Source organism: Micrasema longulum, unplaced genomic scaffold, assembly GCF_059751315.1.
Source record: "Micrasema longulum isolate JH-2025_06_02 unplaced genomic scaffold, ASM5975131v1 h1tg000533l, whole genome shotgun sequence".
NCBI lineage: Eukaryota > Metazoa > Arthropoda > Insecta > Trichoptera > Brachycentridae > Micrasema > Micrasema longulum.
The window spans coordinates 331,602-357,463 of NW_028277729.1; the positions used below are offsets into that span (position 1 = coordinate 331,602).

General features: G+C 31.8%; 1 protein-coding gene across 2 annotated transcripts in view; it reads right to left on the reverse strand.

Moving 5' to 3' along the window:
• Nucleotides 1–7,366: 7,366 nt before the first annotated feature.
• LOC148280813 (jumonji domain-containing protein 1C-like) overlaps nucleotides 7,367–25,862 on the reverse strand; it is a 168,119-nt gene continuing 149,623 nt past the window's right edge. Inside the window, exons 4-6 of one of the 2 annotated variants that reach the window (XM_088227741.1) lie at nucleotides 23,853–24,035; nucleotides 8,745–8,829; nucleotides 7,367–7,569 (exon numbers count right to left, since the gene is read on the reverse strand). In XM_088227741.1, coding sequence (XP_088083867.1) covers nucleotides 7,469–7,569; nucleotides 8,745–8,829; nucleotides 23,853–24,035 — 369 coding nt within the window. In that variant the 3' untranslated portion in view covers nucleotides 7,367–7,468. Of the gene's footprint in view, nucleotides 7,573–8,744; nucleotides 8,830–23,852; nucleotides 24,036–25,862 lie in introns of both variants that reach the window. The other variant, XM_088227740.1, reaches the window with a different exon arrangement.

The following is a 25,862-nucleotide window of genomic DNA, read 5'->3' on the forward strand; positions in this document are numbered from 1 at the left end:
ACATAGTACTTTATATAATTGGTACACATATTATTTATATTTTTATGTATTTCATTACTTTATATTTGTTTTTTTATCATATATTATACTATATTACGTAACATGTATTATTGGCACATATATATATATATATACTTTATATTAGTATAATAACTATTATTATTTGCATACATTCGATTAGCCAGGCATTTATACTTAGGTAGTTTTAGTTTTAATTGTTATTGTTATATTAGTAGAGAACTACTTATGCTTTAAAAGATAAAAAATTTCCATCTTAGAACAGGCTGAGCCATGTTAGATGGAGACTATCCTAAACAGAGAACACTCCGTTTGAATTTTCTATTCACTAGTTTTATATAGATTCCCTGTTAATGTATACTTATTTTATCCAATAAATTTATAAAATAAACAAATAAATAAATAGTATGACACGTGGGATGCGTGTGTAAATCTAGCTTAAGTGTTATAATTTTTCAGAATTTTATCACAGATTTTATCCAATTTATGTAATTTATGTAAGACGCGACACAACATTCATAGGGTGAAATCGTCCACAAAATCTTGTACCATTTTCTAACCCATTTAATACAAGCTTTAGAATAATAACAGACTCATTTTCTTGAATAAAAACAAGATTATAAGAAAAAAAAATAGTTAAAATGAAATAAAAATTATATAAATATTGGTATAGACTCTAATCTGTTCACCTCAGTAAAGAGATCTCATAAAAAAATATTTAGAGTCAAATCTACATAAAAAATGTATCATAGATATTATATGATACGGACTAGAAATAATTCTCAGTAAAGTTTTGACAAGTTCACCACTAGTAACAATGAAAGAATAAGAAATTTAATTGCAGAAAAATCCACTTTTGAAATATAAACCTTGTATATTATAAGCAAGGTAAATAATAAAGCAACTCCTTTATAAAAAAATATAAAAAATAATGAAAGAATACGAAATGCCCGTAATTTTTAAAAGAAGAGATTTTTTGGTATTTATTTATTTATTAACGGACATTGTCCATTTATACAATTTACAGGGTTTTAATATTACAATATAAGAATAGCTAAAAACATTAAAAAAGAAAAGAAGCATTGACAAACATGAACAACATCAAGACAAGATCTGGACTATTTATTTAGTGCTCGTTTAAATCTCTGTAAATTTAAACCAAAAAAGTCAGATCTTGTCTTGAGTTAACCATACGACAAAGAGGAGGATTAAGGCCATAGTTTGTTATATGCTGATCGATGAACAGCACTTCATTGTTTCTCCTCCTACGAGTCGGAATATGGAATTTTACTTGTCCCAGTAATGATAGAACATCGATTATACCATTTAGTATGACGAACAAATATATAGAATTAATATTAGTTCTACGTTTTTGTAGACTAGAAATATTTGACATTGACTCTATATCAGCATAAGAATAATTACCTCTCTTTAATCCACGCTACTTTTCGAAGCAAGCGATGTTGGACTGATTCAATGTAATTTATGCGATTCACATAGAACGGAGACCAGACCACGGAGGCAAATTCTAGAAGATGGCGAACAGTTGAGCAATAAAGAGTTTTGATTGTACGGACATTAGTAAAATCAGAGGATATTCTGTTAATGAAGCCAAGTAATTTCAGTGATTTATTTACTATATTATCAACATGCTCGTTGTATGTCAGTTTATAGTCCAAAACAACTCCTAAATCTTTGATGGACCTAACTACATCAGTTTTGGAGTTTTATATTAGGTACTCGAAGGGAATCGATTGTTTTGTTCCGTGAAATGAAATTATTTTGCATTTTTTAAATATTTAGTTCTTTAGGTCAAAAATGCTGACATACACAAATATAACACTAGACAACAAAAACACTATCATATTGAAAAAGCAAAGACAAACACAGGACAGTCAAAAATGCTATATAATGGACTTAAACACTACAACGACCTACCTTACTACTTGAAAACTTTTAATGGAGACAAATTTAAAATCAATCTGAAAAAGCACATGATGACTGAACTAACTAGACTAGACGAGACATAAAATGACTAGACAATATAAAATTTCTAATGTAACCCTAACGGGTTTTTTAAAATTGTAAATAAATAATAAAAAAATATAAAAAAATCTATTGGCTTTACGCCATTGCATTGGTTAAAAGAGTTAATGTCTGATCGAAGATGAAAACAGTCTTGTAAAGTTTGAATTATTTTGAGAATTTTGTTGTCGTCCGCGAAGAGGCAAAAGCGAGTTCTAAATTCTTAAAATATACAACAGGAGGGTTATTTTCACTCAGTCATCAAGATTTGGTTACACAAAACGTTGAAATAATACAAAATATGGTTAAAAAAAATTAAACTCACCTGGTCCTTTTTTTTCGCCTGTATGTTTCCTGATCTCGAACGGCGTGGCATGATTCCCACTGACTCCCCGCGCATAATTGATTCCACAACTGCAAAACGTCAAATCACATTATTATTAGTATAATCCAGTGTATATTTCGCTGCCAAATAGTTAAATCAGCCACTCAACTGAGAGGCTAGGCTGTTCATTGAATGCCGGTAGGCAGAGGATAAAGCGTGTTTTATAAACACTTCTTCTTGCCGACCCAATGGTGGATAGAGTACAGCTTTGGTATATACCATTTGCAGTGTGTCTCGATAATGTCTTGTATTACGAGAATATTACACGGTTACTGGTTTTATTTATTTATTTTATTTATTTAACTTTTTGTACATAATGTTATTTGTACATTGGCGGGCTTATTGCCAAATGGCAATTTCTTCCAACCAATCAATAAAATAAAAGTTTTATTTTTATAATTCAAGTTACAGAACATATTCAATAGAGAAAAAAAAGTATTAAAAAGTTAAAATATATAAAAATAGAAATAAATGTATTTGTTTATAAATTACCTTAAATCAAAACTATAACTCAAAATAGAGGAAAAAAGAGGAAAGAGGAAAAAGGAAAGGAGGAAAGATTAAGGAAGAGAAAGGAGATGTTTCTTCAGACGTGATTTAAACAGAGATAATGTAGTAACATCTTTGATGGTGGATGGGAGATGATTCCACAGTCGAGCCGCATGGACACTATATGAGTTAGAGAAGAAAGAGGAATTGTGTATGGGTATTAAGAGAGTGCCTTGGGAATGAGAACGAAGAGGTAAACCATGAACTGATAAGCGTTGAAATTTTTCACGCAGGTATATAGGAGCGTTAGGACTATGAAGTACATTGAACAGAAGTGAGAGGGAGTGATAGTCTCTCCGCTGTCTAATTTTATTAGATGTCGGTCCCGGGGTGCTGAAATATTGCGGTATAAAAACATCATTTGAACTGGGTTGCGGTCCAGCGACTTCTGTCGTGGACATACTTGGACGGATTAGGTGTTCAAGGTTCGAATCCCACTCTTCCACAATTTGATTCCCATTCTCTAAAAGTGAGTTTTTTGCATGTTGGGAATGTAAAAATAAGAACGTACAAATTTATTTTAAAATAAATTTATATTTCAAGTCAACCTCACAGGGAATCGAATTTAAGTCTTTACGTGTACACAAACGCGCTAACCACTAAATTAAATTTAATTACCTTCGTCATTCATCGAAATATTTACATTATCTACATACAATACTGCGAATTTTCGATGACGCAGACCTTTGTTCAAATTTACATTACATAGGTCTGGCGCGGTTTTAACTTTATAAAAATAAATATTTATTTTGCTAATATTCAACTGAGTTAATAAAACGAATGAATATTTCTAAGAAGCATTATGAGTTTATGCTTTTCCGCTGAGAAAGTGATTTATACTTCGACATGTCTCAATCGCTAGCCATTTACAGAAAGGAATAGTAACATTTTATTGAGAATCATTCTAAACGAAATGGCCGTACTTCGCCCATAAAACTTTACGAATAGATTAGGAAGATGTTCGATCGGCTTAATACCATCGGATCATAACTGCGAAACGAGAAAGCTATTGAGTTTTAAATAGCTGCAAATTTATGGTTTGCGAATTGGTAGGAAATAAATTTGACGATTATACTAAAATAGGGATTTTATGTAGTCGTGACAACGCACGAGGTTATTCTATTACATAGCAGTGCAATGAACAATAAAATGTACAGAAAATCTTACATACCAACGAAAATATAATATAGTTTTGATATTCTGTATCCAATTTCCACATATCTAGGCGGATGTAAAATAGGACGATTATATCAGTATAAAGACAGCTAAACATAAAATGGCACTTTTTTAAACATATTTGTATCAACCGCCTTTGGTAAAAAGCAATACATTGTAATTGCTCCAAAAATATTTAATGATTTATTGCCAAATATAAAAGACTCAAAATGTAAAATAAATTTTAAAATTAAAATACCTGCACATATAAATAGTGTAGCGAGAGAATTTTCGAAAAATATATGTAGATTGCTAAACATAGTACTTTATATGATTGGTACACATATTATTTATATTTTTATGTATTTCATTACTTTATATTTGTTTTTTATCATATATTATACAATATTAAGTAACATATATTATTGGCACATATATATATATATGCTTTATATTAGTATAATAACTATTATTATTTGCATCTATTTGATTAGTTTTATACTATATTATTTATGTTTAAGTAACATGTATTGTTGGCACATATACATACTTTATATTTGTATAATAACGATTTTTAATTTCCTACATTTGATTAGCTAGGCATTTTTAATTAAGTAGTTTTAGTTTTTCTTTTTTATGTTATCGTTTTATTAGTATAGGACTACTTATGCTCCAAAGATAGAAAATCTACATCTTAGAATAGGCTGTGCCATGTTAGATGGAGACTATCATAAACAGAGAACACTCGGTTTTCATTTTACATTAATTGGTTTTATATAGATTCCCTGTTATTAAGGATGTATATTATTTTTTTGCAATAAATTTATAAATAAATTTATTAATATTAAGTTATATACAAGATACGCCTTTTTTTAGGTCGGTATGAAAACAGTAAATAACTTTGACATTTATCAACCGATTGACTTCAACAAATATGTTTTTGAAACGTTAATTCAGTACGATTTAAACCATATATCGCTTCGCACCAAAACAACGCGCCGAAATAGTGACGCTGTGCGTTGAAAACAGTCGTTCAGTTGTGTTAACTCAACGTCCATATCTCAACGTCATCATAGATTGTAAAGGGCAAAATTAAATAAAAACAACTCATATATAGAAATCGGTTGCCTTTTAAAAAGTTATTCAATATTATATACCGACATAAAACATGGCGCATCCTGTATATCACAGGATTTGTCTCGATGAGATCTACAATCTACCAAAATACTGTATGTCTCCGTTTAATATAGTTACAGAATATTAGCTATGTCTTTATAATATGTTTATTTTTCTATTTCTAAAGATGGCAAATTGAAATATGTCACTGCATAACAAACGCGACTGACAATAGACGTGAAAAAGCCATCTTTAGAAATGGATGACAATTTATGATTTGTCAAAAACATTTTGTTTGCCGTCTTTGTTTTGGATGGCAAAATATGATATTTATGTTTTGAAAGAAAAATTAAAGTTTTCTATATAACTAAATACAATGTTAAAAAATAATCAAAAAAAGCGGACCCGTGAAAAGCCACTCCGTATCATTCCATTTCACTTGGAAAAAATACAATAACAATGAAATAGAACATGTATATGAAAAGAAAAAGTTTTATGAACCCGAGGTCAGCCTTCCCTTGATAATTCTTTCAAACAGGAGACAATAAATACATATAATATAGAAGGATACAAAAAAAATGTATTTTATTAAAATGGGTAGAGTTAGATTAAATTATAATTAATTTTTGAAGTCAAGGCTCTAGCATTGTTTTTATAATTGTTTAGAGTGAGGAAATGTATATCAATTTCAGAAAAAAAATTGTTCAAATACTTTCGGATTCTGGGAAAAGATGCATTATTATTAGTTGTGCTTGAAATAACAACATTAAACAGTTTATTTTTGCAGCCGAATGGTGAGTTGAAGGATACGAATTTATTTTTTTTGAGCAGTTTTGGGTAACCCAAGTTGTTATCGACTATTTTGTAAAGGAAGTCGTATCAGTGATGGTTCTTCTATATTGCAAGGTATCGAATATGGTAATATATAATAGGTATAGGTCAAACATATCTTATTGATTGATTTGGTGTTTATTTTGTAGAACTCCATATTTAAACTTATAATTAGAAATCAAACACTGATTTGAGTCTACTGAACACTTTATTTTATTTTTACAAAAATAAACACATAAAAATAAAAACTTCGTGACAATTGTTTCGCCTTATTAGGGCATTTTCAAACGAATGTGAAGATTATTTGGATTGAATGTCCTTATATAGTAATATAATTCAAGGTACTTAAGTAGAAAATAAAAATAATCTTATGAACTATAGCATGTACATTAATCATAATTGAGGGAAAAACCAATGGTTAAGGGTGAGGCTAAGTGTTTAATTTACTAATTTCAGCGGTAACTATTAATTTTAAGAACACAATTTTACATATCTCACTCCTTGAAAATTTTATCGCCAACTGAAAAATTAACAAGGACTCAATAATTTTAATGGCATTCTTTTTTACAATTAGCACAAAGATACATATTATACATATTAAACAGCGTCATAAATATGTGGTTAGTTTAATTAATGAGTTTTGTCAAAATATTTCATTGAGGTTTACAAATGAATTTTCGTACTATACCTATGTATACAATATATTAATTACAGCATTATCACAGCTTTTATTTCATACAATTTGGAACGTTTAATAATAAATCATTCTAACCTTGGTGTAGCAGACAGAATTATTACTAAAATGCAATATAGTATATTGTGTCGTAACTGTTACTGTAGGTATCAAAACATAATAATATTTTGTTGGTGCAACAAATTATATTACCTTTAGTTTACGAATTTATTACGTAATATTTTATCGCTAAATAATGTAATTATTTAGAAATCAAATGATTTTTTTAGCTCCAAATATTACCATTTAATCAAATACTTTTAATCAAACTGGTTTTTATTTTCCAAGGAAAATATTTATACAATGAAAGTATTTGAAATATGCAAAATTTATTGTGTTAAGGACTTTGTGTTTCAATTGTGTTAGTTTTACAAACATTGATCCTAAGTATTAATTTATTTATTTAACACTTTATATACATATACAATATATATACATATAAGGGCGGGTATATTGCCTTAAGGCAATTTCTTCCTACCTACCCAAACCGTTCAGTTTGAGAAAATTATAAATACATCGACATATTGAATCTTACAATTTTATACAAAAATTAAAAGCAAAGATTAACAAAAATAAATATATATATATTAAAATAACACTATACTATGAAGAGTGGAGAGGGGATGGGAAGGAAAGAAGAAGGATAAAGGAACAATTTAAATATTTAGATAGTGACATTTCAATCTTGACTTAAATGTAAATGAAGAAGGGGCGTCTCTAACATTAGTGGGTAGATTATTCCACAATCGAGCGGCTACTACTGTGAAAGAGGAGGCAAAAAAATTAGAGCGATGACAGGGTATTAAAAGGGTTCTCTCTTTACTAGAACGAAGAGATAGTCCGTGTTGTGAAAGAGGTTGGATGAGCTCTCTCAGATAAACAGGCGAAGTGGGATTATTTAAAATATTGTGAAGAAGTGATAGAATGTGAATGTTTCTTCTATGCCTGATACTGAGCCAGTGTAGTTGCGTGCGATACTCGGTTATGCGGTCAAATTTGCGAGGTTCAAAGATATAACGTATACAAATATTCTGCAATCGTTCTAACTTATCAAGTAATTCAGAGTTAGCATCTGGATAACATACATCCGCCTAGTCAAGGAGTGGAAGAAATAAGCTCTGGACTAATGTTTGCTTAACATTAATTGGCAAGAAATTCTGTAATATTTTCAGTAAGTGAATAAGTACTCAGAGACATGAATATATAACAAGGGCAAGAAATAATATGGTTGTCATTATTCCTCCCTTTAACACAACACTTGGACAAATTAATGTGCAGGGATTTTTTTTCTGACAAATTGTTTAATATGCTTCCACAGAAAACTAAGTTATTGGATACCAAACAATATTTCAAAAGATAAATCAAAATCTGGCTGAAGAAAATTAGGATGCAAGAAATAAAATCGAGAATGACATGTGAAATAAGTAAAAAATAAATAAAATCAAATATTTCTATTACATTTACAGCAATATTAATTATTCTGAATCGTACTTTCATTTGAATTTGCAAGTTGTATTACGTGCACTCAGCGCATATATTATGTATGAACGTATAACTGTATACACCTAATTAAATTTATATAGCTAAAAGTCATGAGCAGCGATTTTTTTTAATAAACATAAAAGATTGTTACAGAAATGTTTATATTTTATTTTTTTACGTTCTCTACCGTACTTATTTTTTAAAAACCAAACAGTATTGCAAAACTGCATTGTCATGTCAGTAATCTAAAACGTTTATTGATATAAAAATATTTTAATGTCATGACATGCTAAAAAAACTCTCGAGTGAAGTTTGAAGGGATTTTTGATAATTTTTTTGTATTCATAATTTATTTATTTATTTATGTATTTCACAGGTTTAAAATGTACACTTTAATATATCCTTTTCCCGTTATTAATTTTCAGTATTAAAAAGTAAATTATATATTACCTCCATCTCCCAAAAGGCGCATCTGGACGAGGGCGGGGTCTTCATTATGTTCTTCCAAAACTGTATCATCAGTCAAAGTCAATTCCTGTAAAGAAAAACACAATTTAATAACTTTCAAAAACATATACAGTAAAACTTGGACCTACTGCTAAAATTTTTATTTTATTTTATTTTCATACATTAACTTTTATTTATTTAAGAACAATCCATTAATTGACCATTTTTTTACCTAACTATCTGTACTTATATTTTTTACGCATATTTGACAAATATGTTTATATTCCAAAAAACAACAAATTATTATATAAATTATATATACGAGTATATTGATTCTTAACACCTTGTTTGTTTTTATTTATTTAATACAAAAATTTTGGTAGGATTTCAACAAAATTAAAATAAAAATTTGAAGTACGAGATTTTTATTTATTTTATTTTATTTTATTAGGGAAATCAACAGTTCTACATACATATTTTTAGTAAACAAACAGATATAGTGTGTAAACTCAGAACTAATAACAGATTTCCACATAGTATACAAAGTTAGTAAAGAAAATACATATTACATATCAAATAAATACATACAATTTATACATATAAAAATGTTATTTTCAAGTACTCAATAATCAAAGATTTTTTTAAATATTAATTGAAAAAAAACTTTAACTAGCTTTCCCGTAAAGTTTCTACATGTCGCTTGGTAAATTTTTCCTGTTTAGGGTCGATATAGATTTTGTAAAAACAGTACCAAATTAAGACAAATATAATTAGATTTAAAATTCAATTTTATTTATAATGATTAATTTTTGAGAAAGCAATACCGTTTAAGCCGTTAGATAATTATTATAAAATAACATTTGTAAATGTAAATCTAAAGATTTATGAACCTGAAATAAATTAATGCATATTTCATTACCACATTAATTCAAACATGCCAAATCGTAAAGAAAAAAAAGACATTTCAATGAAACAACAAAAAACATACACAAATAAGTATTTTAAATGGCGCAAGCTATCTGTTGACTTCTTGCGCAAGAAAAATTAAATATTTATCCATCTCTTCGATCATTTGCAATTCTATGGCGAATTCAGAGCAAAATGTTTTGTATGCCATATTCAACATTACTTCGTATTGAGTTTCTAGGAGTTATTTGCTTACGTCACGAGTTTTTGAATACGGTCAGAGTGTATCTTGAATTTATTGTCATTAAGTAGCATTCGACCTGTTTGCATAATTCTCATTGCATTAAGTCAACTGTTGATACAATACTAAGGTACAGTATTTCAATTGAACTCTTTCTGCTGTTATAAAAACAGAAATACTAATGAATTATGGAAATTTTAGCGTGTTTAGTTACCGCTAGCATTTAAAATATCTTACATTTTTGGTTTTTTGGAATAAATTTGTATACTATTTTACATACAAAATGCTTAGATTTGCTAAAAAATATCCGAGTCTTGATTATTTTAGTTATTGGAAATTATTCGGTTTCTCCCACCTAGTCCATTTTATTTTCTAAATAATCATTTATTGTTTTGTATTCATTTTCACAATTAGTTTTTTTATTTTATTTAGTCAACCCTTATTCCAATTTAGTTCCCTCTCTGTTTATTGCCTGAATTTTGTCTAATTATAATATACCTTAAGTTATGATAAAATCAAAGTTTCTGTTTGAAACAAATATCGCGTTGCATTTGCAAATGCAAATGGATAAAACGTTAAATAATAAGGTTCTGGGTTCGATTCTTGATAATATTGCAATATGTTAACATCACTTCGCATCATTTATTTATTATTTAATTTATTTATTTTATTTATACAAATACATACATAAAACATTAAAAAAATATAATAACGTATCCCAAACTCTAAACATTCCAACAGAAGCAATATAACTGATGTACTGTTAATTATGTACGAATAGTTAGGTTAATATGAAACAATTTTAAATCCTCTGCAAACAGCAGAACTCTGTCTCCATATAAATTTATACTGCAAGTTTTGACTCACGGCGCGCCGTGTCGTTTTGAAATAATTATGTCCGCTCCCTAACAAAATATTAATTTATTTGTCAGTTCGGAGAAATACTTCGAGTTGGGCGCACGTCGCGTCGGTTTGAATTGTAAAATTTTTGAAAAATATAAGGCGGGATGCGGGACTGTGCAAGTATATAAAATACAGCGTCGGCCCGTTAGTTTATGTCTTAGGGCTTGATACTGTAATCGGGTCTCAGAACTTAAAACTCCGCAAAAACAAATGAATAGGTTTTTTTTCTTTTGGTAAATATTTTAGATTTTTTTTTTTATCATAAAATATATTTAATTTTGTCCTCCCGCAAACTATCGGTTCTTAGAACAGGCATCTGCCTACGTTTATAATTTTCTTCGGCGCTGTGCCGCTGAGCTCGTTAACTCTTAAAATAATGTGGCAAATAATCCCTTTGCGCGGGGGGTGATGTGACATCGTTTTACCACAAGAAAAAGACGGAATATTCTAAAGTTCAGAATTTAAAAAAAATATATTAAGACATACATTTTAATAATTTCTTTTCCATAATCTACGAAAATAAACATGTAATTTAGCTCTGTTATAGCAAAATGAATTGAAAATCATAAACACGCAAGTCATCTTACATGCGTGCGTCTTCCATCACTGTCAATAACCGACTGAATTCGTTTCACACAAACACCGGCCACAGAACAGCGTTTCAGTCTTCCTTGTTATGAGTTCTATCGTCATGCTCTCTCTTGTATAAATTTATTGCTGTATTGGCGGACATTCGTTCTTCGCGTAGCAACGATAAATATTTTTTGTATTAAAATCCAGCACAGTTATACAAAGTTTGCTTTCCGAATCCTGTGTAAAAATCCATTTAAGGGTTACAAAAAAAGACAACTTCATTATTAATAAAATAAGAGAGCTATATGAAGTCTTGTATCGTATGTAGACCGGTGTGATATCACAGCCAAACAAGAGTTAAGCATATTCGTCGTGTACCTATGATGTATTTAGTATAATGGAATATTTGAATGTATGAATAAATATGAATATGAATGAAAAAAGCACTGCATATTAACACGTATAGTACGTTGCTTCCTATACATTAATGCACATCAATCTTCTCACACACACCATTGCATTATTTATCCTGCTTTAGACATGGCATTGTCTGCTGCGAAGGTATTTATAAAATAAAAAAACAATTTCTATCTCAAACTCAGTTATTTCTAAAACATTTAAGTGTGTAGTATGTTATTATTATCGTATTATTTGAGAAAGTAAATTGTAATTTATTGCAGTAATAATAAAATACAAGCGACACTTAAAACACAAATATGGAATAACTGGTGACCGGTTTCATCGCTTTCTCGACATCTTCAATACTGGTATGTTTATTATAATTTTAAATCTATTTAAAAATAATAACTTATATTCATAATTTTTTTTCACCCTCAGTAATATGCGCTACAAAACAACAGCGTTACAAATATTTATTTATTTTATTTTATTTAACAACAGACGGTTTCGTCGCTACGCTTACGATTCTCGACCTGAGTCACTGCGGTCCATTGTTTTGCTGTAAACTATAGCAAACTTCGTGATTGATAATCGTAGATTGATTTTTGTCCACATGGGCGGCTCAATAGCGTTATTTCAAAGTTTTGAGCACGAAGTCAATACCTTCAATATTATAATATTACCAATTATTATTTTACTGTGAAATTAGTTTTTATTTATTTATTTAATTTTACGTTTTAAAATATATAATTGTCGTATTAAATTTTTTTATGTAGGCACGGCTAATTGAGATGAGTCGGCATAGTAACTAATGTTCTCCTCAAAAATATATTTCAAGTGGTATATAACTTATTACTGTTGGTGGGGGCATTGCGTTCGCTGTTCCTGAAAAAGTGCAAAATGATATTTTATTAATGGATAAAAATATAACTGTACCAATATGTGGACTTTCTAATAGTTCTTTTCGATAGATCTTCCTGCACAGATCTCTATATCCTCAGTGAACCGGGTTGTGGTGCCGTGGCTATGTCGCGCACTCACGGATCAGATATCCGAGGCTCGAACGCCGCTGTACCATCACTCGATTCACACCACAACTCGTTGAAAATATACATGTTATTATGCATTACGAACTTATTTATTGATACATATTGATTAGAAGATATATTATTTATTTATTTATTTATTTATTTATTTATTTACGGACAAAGTCCATTATAAACATTACAATTAAAAGAAATTTTTACAAAGGAATAAAAAAAATATAAGGAACAGAAATAAGCAGCAAAGACAGATGATAGATTTTTAGATTAAGTAAAAAGCATAGGCTAACTATACAGATTCTTTAGCTGATTTGTAAAGAAAGACATCCTTACACCATAATAATCAAGATCTTGATGATCGTTCACCCGCCTGATCATTCTGGGCAAAGGCGACTGTGCACCATAATTGGTCCTGTAGTGACCGAGGAAAAGCATTTCATTATTTCTTAGTCTACGGGTGGGAACGTTAAAAAGAATCTTTTGCAAAATTTCAGGGGCATCAATGAGACAGTTCATAATTTTATACATGCAGATTATATCTGCAATGCATCTGCGTTTTTCAAGACTTGATATGCTTAAAAACCTCTCCATATCAGAATATGAATAGTCTCCTCTTTCCAATCCCATCTTCCATGCAATTTTTCTTATAAAACGATGTTGAACTGATTCAAGGCGCTTGATATGAACAGCATAATGAGGGGACCAGATTACAGATGCATATTCAAGAATAGGGCGAACTAAAGAGCAATAAAGTGTTTTAAGTGTAAGCATACTTTGGAAATCAGACGTAGTTCTATTAATAAAGCCTAAAATTTTTAAGGATCTGTTTACTATATTATCAAAGTGTTCCAGAAAAGTTAGTTTATTATCTAGGATCACTCCAAGATCTCTTATAGAGGTGACAATCGAAAGAACTTGGCCATTAAGTTTATAATCAAAAATAAAAGGATGTTTACATTTATGGTATGAAATAATTTTGCATTTATCGATGTTAAGTTCCATGTTATTAGTTTTGCACCAAGTATGAAATGCATTTATGTCTTCTTGGAGTCTGACACAGTCATCAATATTTTTAATTAGCTTAAGTATCTTGTTATCGTCAGCAAAAAGCCAGAATTTTGTAAAAGAAAAAACATTAGCAGCATCATTAACAAACAGATTAAATAGAAGAGGGGCCAAGTGGGCACCCTGTGGTACACCAGAAGTTACTAGGAAGCTATTTGATATGAAGTTATTGATTTTTACACTTTGTTTTCTATGTGAGAGGTAGGATTTTAAAAACGATAAAAAGGGATCTCTAATGCCTACAGCACGAAGTTTAGCACATAAAATGTTGTGATCAACTTTGTCAAAGGCCTTGGAGAAGTCTGTATACAGTACATCAGCTTGAAGATTATTCTCGAACGCTGTAAAAATAGTATCAGTAAAAGAAAGCAAATTGGTCGTCGTTGATTTGGCTGTCCTAAATCCATGCTGCTCCTCAATCAGCACATTTTTAAATATAGGTGTTATTTTTTTTGTAATAATTGATTCGAATAGTTTAGGTACAGGAGATATCATTGAAATGGGTCTATAGTTAGTTACGTTAGATTTATCACCAGATTTGAATATCGGTCTTATTATAGAAATTTTCCAAATATCAGGAAATACACTCGTTGTTAAAGACATATTAAACAGTAAAGACAGAGGCTTGGCAAGACTAGATTTACAATTTGATAGTAGTATTTCAGGAATACCATCTGGACCAATACATTTACCATTACCAAGTTTACTTAGAGCGATTCTGACATCCTCAGCTGACACTTCACAATTATTCAGGTCTACAGTATTAGTATAGCTAAATAAGGAATTAACATTGGAAGAATTATTAACATATACTGAAGAAAAATGCGTTGCAAAAGATTAGCTATGTCGGTACCATTAGATGCGTGTTTATCTTTAAGAAACATACTTATTGGCAGATCGTTATTGAAACGCTTATTAGAAACAAAACTCCAAAACTTTTTGGGATTTATGGACAACATTGTTTCAGTTTCATTGATGTATGATCTATAACAATTGGATGATTCAGACTTCGCAAGTTCTCTTAGTTGAGAAAATTGTTGATAAAATTTGAGATTCCCAGTTTGTTTATAAAGTTTGTGGATCCTTATATTGATTAAGCTCGAGGATATAATACAGGAGTCTCATTTTGCCGCTTTGAAGTTAAAAATGCAGAAATTATGGCAATGAACTAATTTATATGTAAATAAAACACCGAAGGCCACTTTCGTCACAAAAATGCTTTTTTAAATCAAAATAAATATCTTAAGTCCACTTTCTTTTGTGCATAAATCAGTAGTCCCAAAAACACTTCTAAATATATACTTTTATTGTAAAAATAATTAATTCTTTATAGAGTGAAATTATCTCATTTGCTTCAAAAGCTTCAACGATGAACAAAATTAAGGCCTTTGAACTTTGGCTGGGCAGAAGAATGCTTCGAATTTCATGGACTGATCGTGTCTCCAATGAAGCGGTTTTAAGCATTATGAACAAAGTTAGGGAGTTCCTGACCACTGTCAAAAGAAGAAAAGCCTCATACTTTGGTCCCATTTTCCGCAATGAGAAGTATGCCCTTCTCCAATTTATAAGGAATGAAAGATAGAGAGCAGGCGGGGTATAAGACGGAAAAGAGCATCATGCCTCAGAAATCTAAGACAGTGGTTCGGTGTGCCGAATGCGGCAGCGCTGATTAAATTGGCCCAGGATCGTGATGAATCCAGGAAGATGGTCGCCAACCTCCGATAGGAGCGGTAAAAGAAGAAGAAGAATGTTCAATAGTTATGAATGCTAATAATTTTATTTTTACCGCTACATATCGGTTCCTTAGAACAGGCATCGCCCATATAGAAACCGATAGATCCGTACAAGTATTGTGATACATCACACTGCGCTGCTTCGTTTGTTTGACTTATATTTGGTGCATAAGTAGAATATTGGTTTATAATTTTGTATTTGTGATTTTTTTAAATAAATATTTTTAAATCAACAAAAAATGTCCGCAAAACAAAAATATTTCGGTAAATCACTATAACCCGAATATTTCTCTTGAATATTTGCGAAATGAAGAATTAATACATGGCAATCGTAAATTTTTTTGTGTCGAGGGATTTGTAATAAGTAAAAGTAAAATAAGACTGAAAAACAGATTTTACTGTACAATTCAACGTTTTTGTTTGAGACAGATATTTCGTTTTCAGGCAACGCTGATTTTAGATCAAACATTTTTCTTCTTCCCGTTGCGATCCCCGGAATCGGTTTGCGCAAACATTTGTCACTCCTTCATTCATCTCATTCCTCAGCGGTTCTTTATAACGTCACATTGGGGGGCAATTGCTACTACCAGGGCTGGTATTCTGAACGGTATAGCGCGAGCGCAGAGCCTTGTCAGCGCGTATTTTGTAAGTAAATAGGCGCTAAAAAGGCGTTCTTTACGCGCGTTATAGGATTCAGAATACCTTAAAAATGTTGTTAACCACTAAAACAAATCTTTGTCTCTTCCTACACGAATGCTACAAACAGAACAATCGTGATGGATTCAAATAAAATTATGATGATTCGAATGCACGACTTGTCATTTATAATAATAATTTATTTTTTTAGTAACCATAATATACACTGTGATAATCACAAAATAAAACAAAGGTACACGTGGCCAAATCACGGATTTATTGCCACTAGCATTTTACTAAACAAATAAAAAATACAATAATAAAAAAACTTAAATTTAAAAGACAAAAAAATAATGAAGTTAAGAAAACATTAAAACATTTTAAGATATTATGGTGTTGTTACTTATATTAATAGAGAAGGATACAAACATGTGTTTTTAGTGGTTAACCCAAAAATGTGTTTTTAATGGTAATCTTAAAAACGTGTTTTTAGTGGTTAATTCAAAAATGCTGGTTTTGAAGTTGAAATAAATTACCGCACGATGTAGTGTGTAAATATAACCGTTTTTGTACTTTCAGAGTATTACAGATTATTAGCTTTTTTACATTACTTCGTCCTATCACTTGCTCACATCCGAATAAATAAATTTGCATGCAAATATTTCACCACTTTGGTATTAAGCGTCAACGAGGGGAAAAGTTTTTGCATTCGCTGTGGACGATATAAGGGATACTGTGCAAGTTGTGGGTCGAGTGGAGGGGGTAACAATAAACCACCCCTCCTCATCTACCCTTAGTCATCGCGTGTCTGGAAACTTTTCTCTTAACTCCGTTCAATAAGACTAAATCCAAAATCGTGTTCAAGTTATGTGATTTTTTTATACTTGACCTATTTACCAATCGCCACCCAGTTGTGTATAAGGCACTGCATTTATACCTCAATCGATATGTGTCTGGATTGATTTTGTTGCATAAATGGTGAGGTGATCAGTCTTACGCTTCAGGTGCCAGTTAAGAAACAGTAAAATATTGTAATGAAGAACCACCTGTTCGGTTTTGCAGTACTGAAAATTTAACTGAAATAATATGAACTTTCGCCTGACTGATTCTACGTCTGGGCGGATAAAGAATGCAGTTTTGTGTGTGAAAGTAAACCTAGTACACCCCGTAGCGTAGTGATTTCCAGAATTCGATTTCTGACAGGGTGAACGTCAAATATTGAATTCAGTGAAAGTCACTCTTCAAGCGCAAGAGCTAGTATCTTTTTTGGAATTTACAGTTATAAGATAACTAAATATATATAAATGATATAAATAAATAAATTAATAGATGAATTTTTCGGTCTCGTGGTGTAATGGTCAGAGCGTTTGCCTACCATGCAAGAGGTCTTGGGTTCGATTACCGACAGGTTGATATGGAATATTTATTAAAAAAAGTATTTTCGCACTAGATTATTTTCATAGTCCCTGGACTAGTACTTGAAGCGAAAGACTGATCATCTAACCTTGACGTAACAAAAAAATCGAGATACGCTGCGATTGGTTTACCAATGCAGTGCCCTATGCACCATTAGGTGCGGAAAGGGAATGATTAAATTTATAAAAGTAGAAAGTAATAGAAAAAAAAGTGTCATACAATGTAACTATATTAATTAATAAAAAAAGAAAAAAATAATGGGGATTTACACTGTAATATGTCAGTGCTCCTGAAATGGGACCGGAAGCGTAAGACTGATCACCTCATCTTCTCGTAACAGATAATTGAGATACACGGCATTTGATGTTCTTATGAACCACTGCGTGCAGGGTGCAGGGCCGCGATTATGAAAGGCTTTCTTCATCGGTATAAACGAGATGGTATAAACTAATATCGATATTTATGTACGAAAGTGCGCAAATTTGTATAAAAATACAAAGTATCTTCGTCGGTAACCGGTAATTGAACATGTTTAGAAAAAAAAAGTAAATGTATTGTATTTTTCATACTGAAAACTTAATTTTAATTTTTAGTTAAAATTGAAGATAAATGTTAACATCCCATTGTAATCGGGGACCAGGAACTTAAGAAACTTAACTCAAAAATCGAAACACGGTTTTATATCCACTCTCGCTGAATGGAGTTTAGCCGGGATCAGAATCTCCCTCCCCCGGGCGCGGGGCGTCGGGCAGCCGCCATTTTAGCAAAGTTTGCACAGTCAGCCCACTGCTACATAGTTTCCCCACTTTCCTCTTCTCACTGGGACACATTTCCCGGGGGAGGGAGGGAAAACTTACTCTCGCGGTTTTCTTTTGAGAAATAACGTGACATTTAAATTGTTTCACGAACTTTTCCCTCGCACTTTTGTTTTTTGTTTTGTGAAGAAAATACATAGAAATACCCCGTGCTCCGTAAGTACTAACTGAAATGTGCTTAACTCATTTTAATTCATTACTTTCACAACTTAATTAAAACATGATATTAAAAATAGTTATTATTATTGTAAGAGAATCATCATCCATCATCATCAAATTCGTATTTACAAACAAAATACAAAATCGTATTCTCACTCGTTATTTTTTAGAAAAGTAATGGAACTATTTAAAATATTTTATTAAATTTAACATTGTTTTCTGGAATACGTGATTTAAAAAAAAATTATTTTGACATGTTAGGCATAATTTAAAAGGTACAGTTAATTTATTGCCAAATGGCCACTTCTTCCAACCAACTGATGGTGGTGATTTTACTAAATAAAGGTATTATTTAGTTCATTTGAGTTTGCTTTATTTTATTGCTCTAAGTACTAATGCTGTATTATTTTTTTAAATTTATTATTATCTAGTTATTCTCAACTTAACTGTTATATTTATATTTAGAACATAAGATTTTCTCATGGTTATTGTTATCTTTTATTTAGAAATGTTGTGTTTCTTTTTACTTTTTTGTATTATGTGTTTACGAAATTTTTTAGTTTTTATTATTCTATTATTTCATACTATTTACCTACATGATTATTGTGCACTGCTGTGATTATTTCTGTAATAATTTACTTAATTTAAATATAATTATTTTTTTTGTAAAAGGTTCTTTGAACCGTTGATGTATAAATAAATTCTATGTCCGCTCCCTAATTGGAGCATATTTTTATTTATTTATTCATATTTTTTCTCTTATAAACTATAAATAATAATAAAAATAATATGACCTCACGGGGTTACCCGTGCCGAGGACACTTAACAATATACTTTTTTTTAAAATACATTTACATTTGAGAATAAACAAAGAAGACTAACTTAATAAACAGAAATAATTAACAAAATGTTCAGGCAGTTTAAAACACTACATATTTATGTTTAAAATTAATTTATGTACATCTATATTATTTTTATTATAAAACGCACAATAAAAGAACAAAAACCTAACATAAGCTATATACACTTTTAGAGTAGTTGAGTCAATATTGGTTTGGGCGAATAATACAATCCATTTTACTTCTACCTAGCTCCACTATCCATTTTTTTATAGCCTTTTTGAAAATTTATTCGTTACTAATTGTTTTAATAGATAGTGGAAGTAGGTTATAGATTTTAATTGAATAATACTCAAAATCCCTTTGTCCGAAAGTGGTATTAGTTTGTATTTGTTTAAGTTGTCTTTGTGTTGAGGATCTAGTGATTATATTATTTGTATGTGATGTATTGTATGGGACTATGTCTTTCGTTTTAGCGTATTAGCGTGTTTTAGCTTTGGTGTCATAAGTTGTGATTTGTGGAATATTTCTTCAGTGGATGTCTGTATCAGGACTATATGTATTATTTTAATTATGGATTTTTGTGCAACAAATACACTATTTAAAACTATGTCACTCGCACCACCCCATCCGACTATTCCGTATTCCAACATTGATTGGCACTATACAGAATAAATCTTTAAAAGTTCCTTGACACTAATTATATTTCGAATTGTTTTGAAAATATATGTTAGTCTTTTAAAATTATTTGTAATATTTACAATCTGCTGTTTCCAATTTAAATCTATATCAATAATAACTCCTTAGTATTTGACATTATCTGTCCTATCCAATATGGTATTCACAAAGAGCCACCATGCATCTCTATCGGCTGCCAACTCTTTTGCGTCCTCCAAAGTCATGTTCTCGTCCCGAAGTTCTGACACAAACTGACGACAAACAGTCAGCAGTGGGCGTCCAGGACGTCGAGAACCTGATGCCTTGTAAAATAGGCAAGCGTGTTTAAGGCTCCCAGGAGGCATCCGCAGCACATGGCCAAGCCAACCGTATCGCCTCTTCTTGATGACAGTTGTCACCGGAGTTTGCTGCGTCCGTTCTCTTATTAATTCATTCCGCAGAAAGTCAAACCATCACACACTCAAGATTCTTCTGTGACACCTATTCTCAAAACTCAGTATTTTGCTGTTTTAGGCCTTAATACCCCCTTTTTTTTTAGGAATTTTACCTGAGAGTAGCCATTGTGTTGAAAACACTTGTCCAGGGTTCTAGTTTTATTTCACACACAGAACTGTATTCTTTATCTACCCGGACACAAAAAAACGATTTTTTATAGATATGAAAATGAATGATACTTAAACCTATAAATTTAGAATGACCTGTTTCATTGAGAAAGCGGTCACTGGTTATTAAAAAAAATACAATTACTGTTTTTTAGTTTTGATATTTTGGTATTTTTTGCACCCTGACAGGCCAGGAAGCCCAAATACAGCGGTAAATTACAGCACAAAGCACCCAGGCTCGAGAAAATGTTCATTTTTTATTTTTGTACTCTCACTAGGAATCGAATCTTCCATGACTGGGTCAAGCGTCTTCACCACTTCACAACAGAGGCCGCCAACTTTAAATAGATTTGTATATAACTACTTACCATTATTTCTATGACTAACGGTTTTGAGATGAGCACGTTGGTATTGGCTTCCAAAAGCACGTGTTTTATCAGCACTTTGGTTTTATATTTTTGTGCAACTACTATAATTAAAATGTATTGTGGGATTTGCAAGTTGGATTTCTAAGTTTTAATAAAGCATGTAAATTCCAGAATTTAATTCAAATTTATTAGTTCATTGTCTAGAGATTAAACGGTAAAGCGTTTAATTAAAAACAACGTTAGTAATATTTTATATATTTATAACCTTTATTTAACATTCTCAAAAATATAATTTTAACATTACGCCGTAAAAACACCAAAGTTTTTTATGATATAGCCAAAACTCGCGAGAAAACAAATTATCGTAATATTTAAAGTTTATTTCAAACCTTTATAGAGATATAACAGAAAGCCAGAACTGTATGTGACCTTCAAACAAAGTTTTAGAAGCAGCTGACGCTTATGTATATTTCTACAAAGATCGGAGTTTCATTGCGATTTTCTTACAAACTCTGAGTAAAGTCGTCGAGTTCTGAAAACTCAATGACTATACGTAACAATATTACTTGAGCACATAAATGTCGAACATTCTTCATACAATACCCAACTATAACCAGCCTTGTGTGTATTTCAATAACACTTATTCAATTTATTGACCGTATGCTATTTTTTTTTTATCATTCAAATAAGTCATATTTCTTGAGAAAACTTCATTGCAATGTAAAATTCATTTAATTTTAGAACTGATTGATACTTTAATACACTTAGTTTTGTAGAGTCATCAATTGTCTTGAAACACGATTTTGTCTGACTTTCAAAGTGATAATTCTCAAGAGAAGCCCTTTAGCTCTATTCTAAAAAAAAGGCGTTCGAAATTTTCGGTTTGGCTTTTAGTTTAACAACAATCGTGTAACGGACGGTTTCGGTTTGGGCTTGCAATTCGACCCAAGTACCTATAGCTCGTTGTATTGTTGTAATTTGTAGCTAACTTCATAGTTAATAATCACATAATAGTTTTTTCCGTATGGACGACTCCAGCCAGTGGCGTGTTATTACTCTAAAGTCTTCATTTTCAAGGGTGTTAAATATTTTTCATAAGCTTTTTAAATCATCCAGGTGTTTGATCGTGAAAAATACTCTGGATGTCATAAACCAGCTGACAAAGACCTATTACTTGGCCATACATACACATCCTCCGTTCACTCATTGTTCTGCATATTCGAGTAGTTTGTATTCCTTAGGAACAGTTTTGTCAACTTTTCTCCGTGCGTCCCCCAAGATTCTTTAACGGCTGCGTGTGGATAGTGAGCTTTTGGATCCCCTCAATGTGAACATTATATGAAAAATCTAAGGAAAATCACGTCCAACTAAAAAACGCTACAAAGTCAGTGGGTTCATTGTTTACAGTAAAAATCCATATTTTTAATGCTTACCGCTGGTTGGTTAAATAGGCAATGGAATCTAGATTATAATCTCAGTTTTAAAAGTACGAAAAATAAACGCAGCCATTGTGCTGTTGCAATAAAAAACCGAAAAAAAAAATTAGTTTGGCATTCAGTTTGGCTGAAATGAGATTCTAAAGATCTACATTAAGTCTAGAAAATAAGATCATTAAAGACCCTGGAAAAACGGAAAGATTTCTAAAAATTATCGAAATTGCTCTCAAAACTCAAAAGTTTGGTGTTCTGTGTTTGAGGAAGGTTCCGGGGTTTGCAAGAGTTAAATAAACGGCATTTCGTTTTGATCGAGTATAGACTAGAGTTCTAGACGAATAGTGTTAAAAGTTGCCTCAGCAATTTCTAGGCGGGCTGCGAGCTCTTTGCGCATGTCAGTCATGCCACCATCCTCAATTATGTGAACTGCCGATAAATACTATTTTTTAATATACGTTTGAACCCCTGTATTTAGTAGCCTAACGTATCATGTACAAGGCTAAAGTACTCTAAAAAAATAGTCATAGTTTATCTTGGAAACGAGATGTTTGATCACTGATTTTGGTTTATTACGTTTGAGTCAAATCACCATACTTGCAAAGTCTAAGAATATTGGCGCGTGATAACTTCATTTAACGACAATGTGAATATCTGTTAAGGATATTCCAACAGATATAAATAACAGATGTTCAATACTCTGTGAAGAAATATCATCGCACGGACAGTAGTCATTATACCTTCATTTAAACCTATATAGGTAACTTCTCATAGCTTCGTGTCCGGTAAAGATTTGGGTCGTTTCGTAAGTACTTTAGTGATGACGACGGAAGTTTGCTGCATTAGCCAGCGTTGGAAAAAACATTTTAGTGATTTTACCAGTAGAAAAAGCGTGGTAATGATCCTCCTAACGCTGCTGCGTATTTTGTTTTATACAGCGCTTGGCACAGCTAAAGGGGAATTCTGAGAAGAAAGTTGCTCGTTCATCTGCTCTCATTTCCTACGATACCAGCATGTCCTTTTATCCAGCATATTTAAATAATAGTGCCTTTGATTTTCAGATGCAACATTTTACACTGAATATCTACAATCAATGGATTTACCGACCAAGTATCAGTTATAGCTAGTACGCCCGAACGAGAATCTGATTTTTTTAATAACCATTCGAGAGCTTTTTGTATTGCGGGTAGTTACACATAATCTGGTTTCAAATCTGTCGAGCGTAACAATCAACCTTCGGATACAATTTTCGAAGTCACTCCTGCGTAGATTCATTATGTTCACCCGTTAACAGTTTCCACTCACCCCGGTCTCCTGGTTGCAGCCCACGATGACGGCGGTGTACCACTGCGTGGCGCCCCTCGCGCGGTACACCTGCGCGCGGCAGCCGCCCAGGGCGGAGGGGCTCCGCGCCAGGACGCGCTGGGCTTGCTGGCGCCGCGCCCATCGCCGGGCCGCCTGACCCGCCTCGCCGCCGCACTCCCAGTCCTGCGAACGACAATCTCATAATGACAACTGTAGAATATGCACTTATTTGCGACTTAAGCTAACCACGACAAATTCGTATGCATTGAAAGACATTGCAAACATTGAGTGGATGAAAAGTACACTATCCATCTGCATCCGTTACGGGAGAGGAAGAAGCAATACGTAGGAGTCGTACTCGTCCCCCAGATTTCCTCATTGAACATTTTTATTTATATATTCATATGGTAGATAGCGAAATTCGAGATTCGCAACAAAAAAAATATTTAGAGATTCAGGTTTTTCAAAACAGAGCTTTGTAGAATATTCTTGGTATGAAATATTCATAAAATACCATTTAAAGCTATATTTTTTAATTTTTTAAAATAAAAACCCTTATTGGCATAAAAAACAATACATACAGTGAGAAAATTTAACACTAATAAAAAATAATTAAAGACACAACATTTATAAATTGATATACACAGGCACATATTATACATACATCTTTATTTTTAAAATACGGTTTATGTTAATTATGTCAGGAAGCTTTTCTTTAATTTATCCGTAAATTTTCCGTATTTTATTTCTTGACATAGATTTTGTGGTAAATTATTGAAAAGCTTCCATCCTATATAAGTATGATGATGTTTGGCCGAGGTAGTTTTAATTTTTTGTAGAGCGAGGCAACCTGTTCGTAACCTTCGCGTTATATGCATGATATCACCGTATTAAACATTGAAAATTCCTTAGCTCATACAAATTTGAAGCAACATTTAAAAAGCGATGTCCATAGCCACAATACGCGCAGCTCGTGAAATTTCATTCTACCAAGTTTGGTAAATTATGCAAAAGAAACTTATAAAAGGGTACTCGCAACTCGCAGTTGTGCTTTTGACCTAATAAGTGAGGGTTATCATTAGAGCCTTTACAGGGAACTGCTGATTGAACAAACACCTTGCGAGAAAGAACCTTTCCGAAACATCTAGATGTTGGTTCTGCAGTGCAGATGAGGAAACACCTATACGTTATATGTGAATGTGATGCTTTACATCATAAAAGGAGCCTCATTCCCGGGGGACCACTGGTTAAATCTGAGGATGTTAAAGAGCTCTCCCCTAACTTGGAGGGGGGGATTTAGCAAAATGTAAACTCTCGCCTTCCACACAGTAGCCAGTCTCTTTATATAGACCTAGGCTTAAAGGGGCGAGAACTATTCATAGGGACCCGTCACAATAGATGTTCACAGGTCGAAGTGACGACAGGAGCTTGCATAGCACAGACCCCCACCACTAAGAATAAAAATAAGATTGGTCAAAAGCAGTTGGAGAATATCTCTCGAAGTATAATCAACTATCAACCAAAATATTAAATCTTGTGTGGCTGTGATGTCTGTGACCTACGACGCAAGACTTGATATATCTCTCTTATTTTTATTATTATTATTAAGTTTTATGATTGGGTTGTGGTCCTGTGGCTAGTGTCTCGGACTCACGGACCAAAGGTCTGTGGTTCGAATCCCACTTTACCCCAACTAGATTCCATTTTCTAATAGTGAGTTATTTACAACTCGTTGAAAATGGCCCTCAAAATTAAATATTTGGGTAAATCATAAGAACGCAAATATTTCTTTTTTCAAAAAAAAAAAAAAAGTTGTATTTTTTTGGATCCTTCAAATGGATATTTTCACACCGGATTGGGAAAGTAAAATTTTTATAACTATGTTGGATTTTAATACAAAAAATATTATCCTAGCTACACGAAGAATAAATGTAACGCCAATACAGAAAAAAAAACTGTGTAAGAGAGATATGGAGCAAGAAGATATAACTTATAACAAGAAAGACAGAG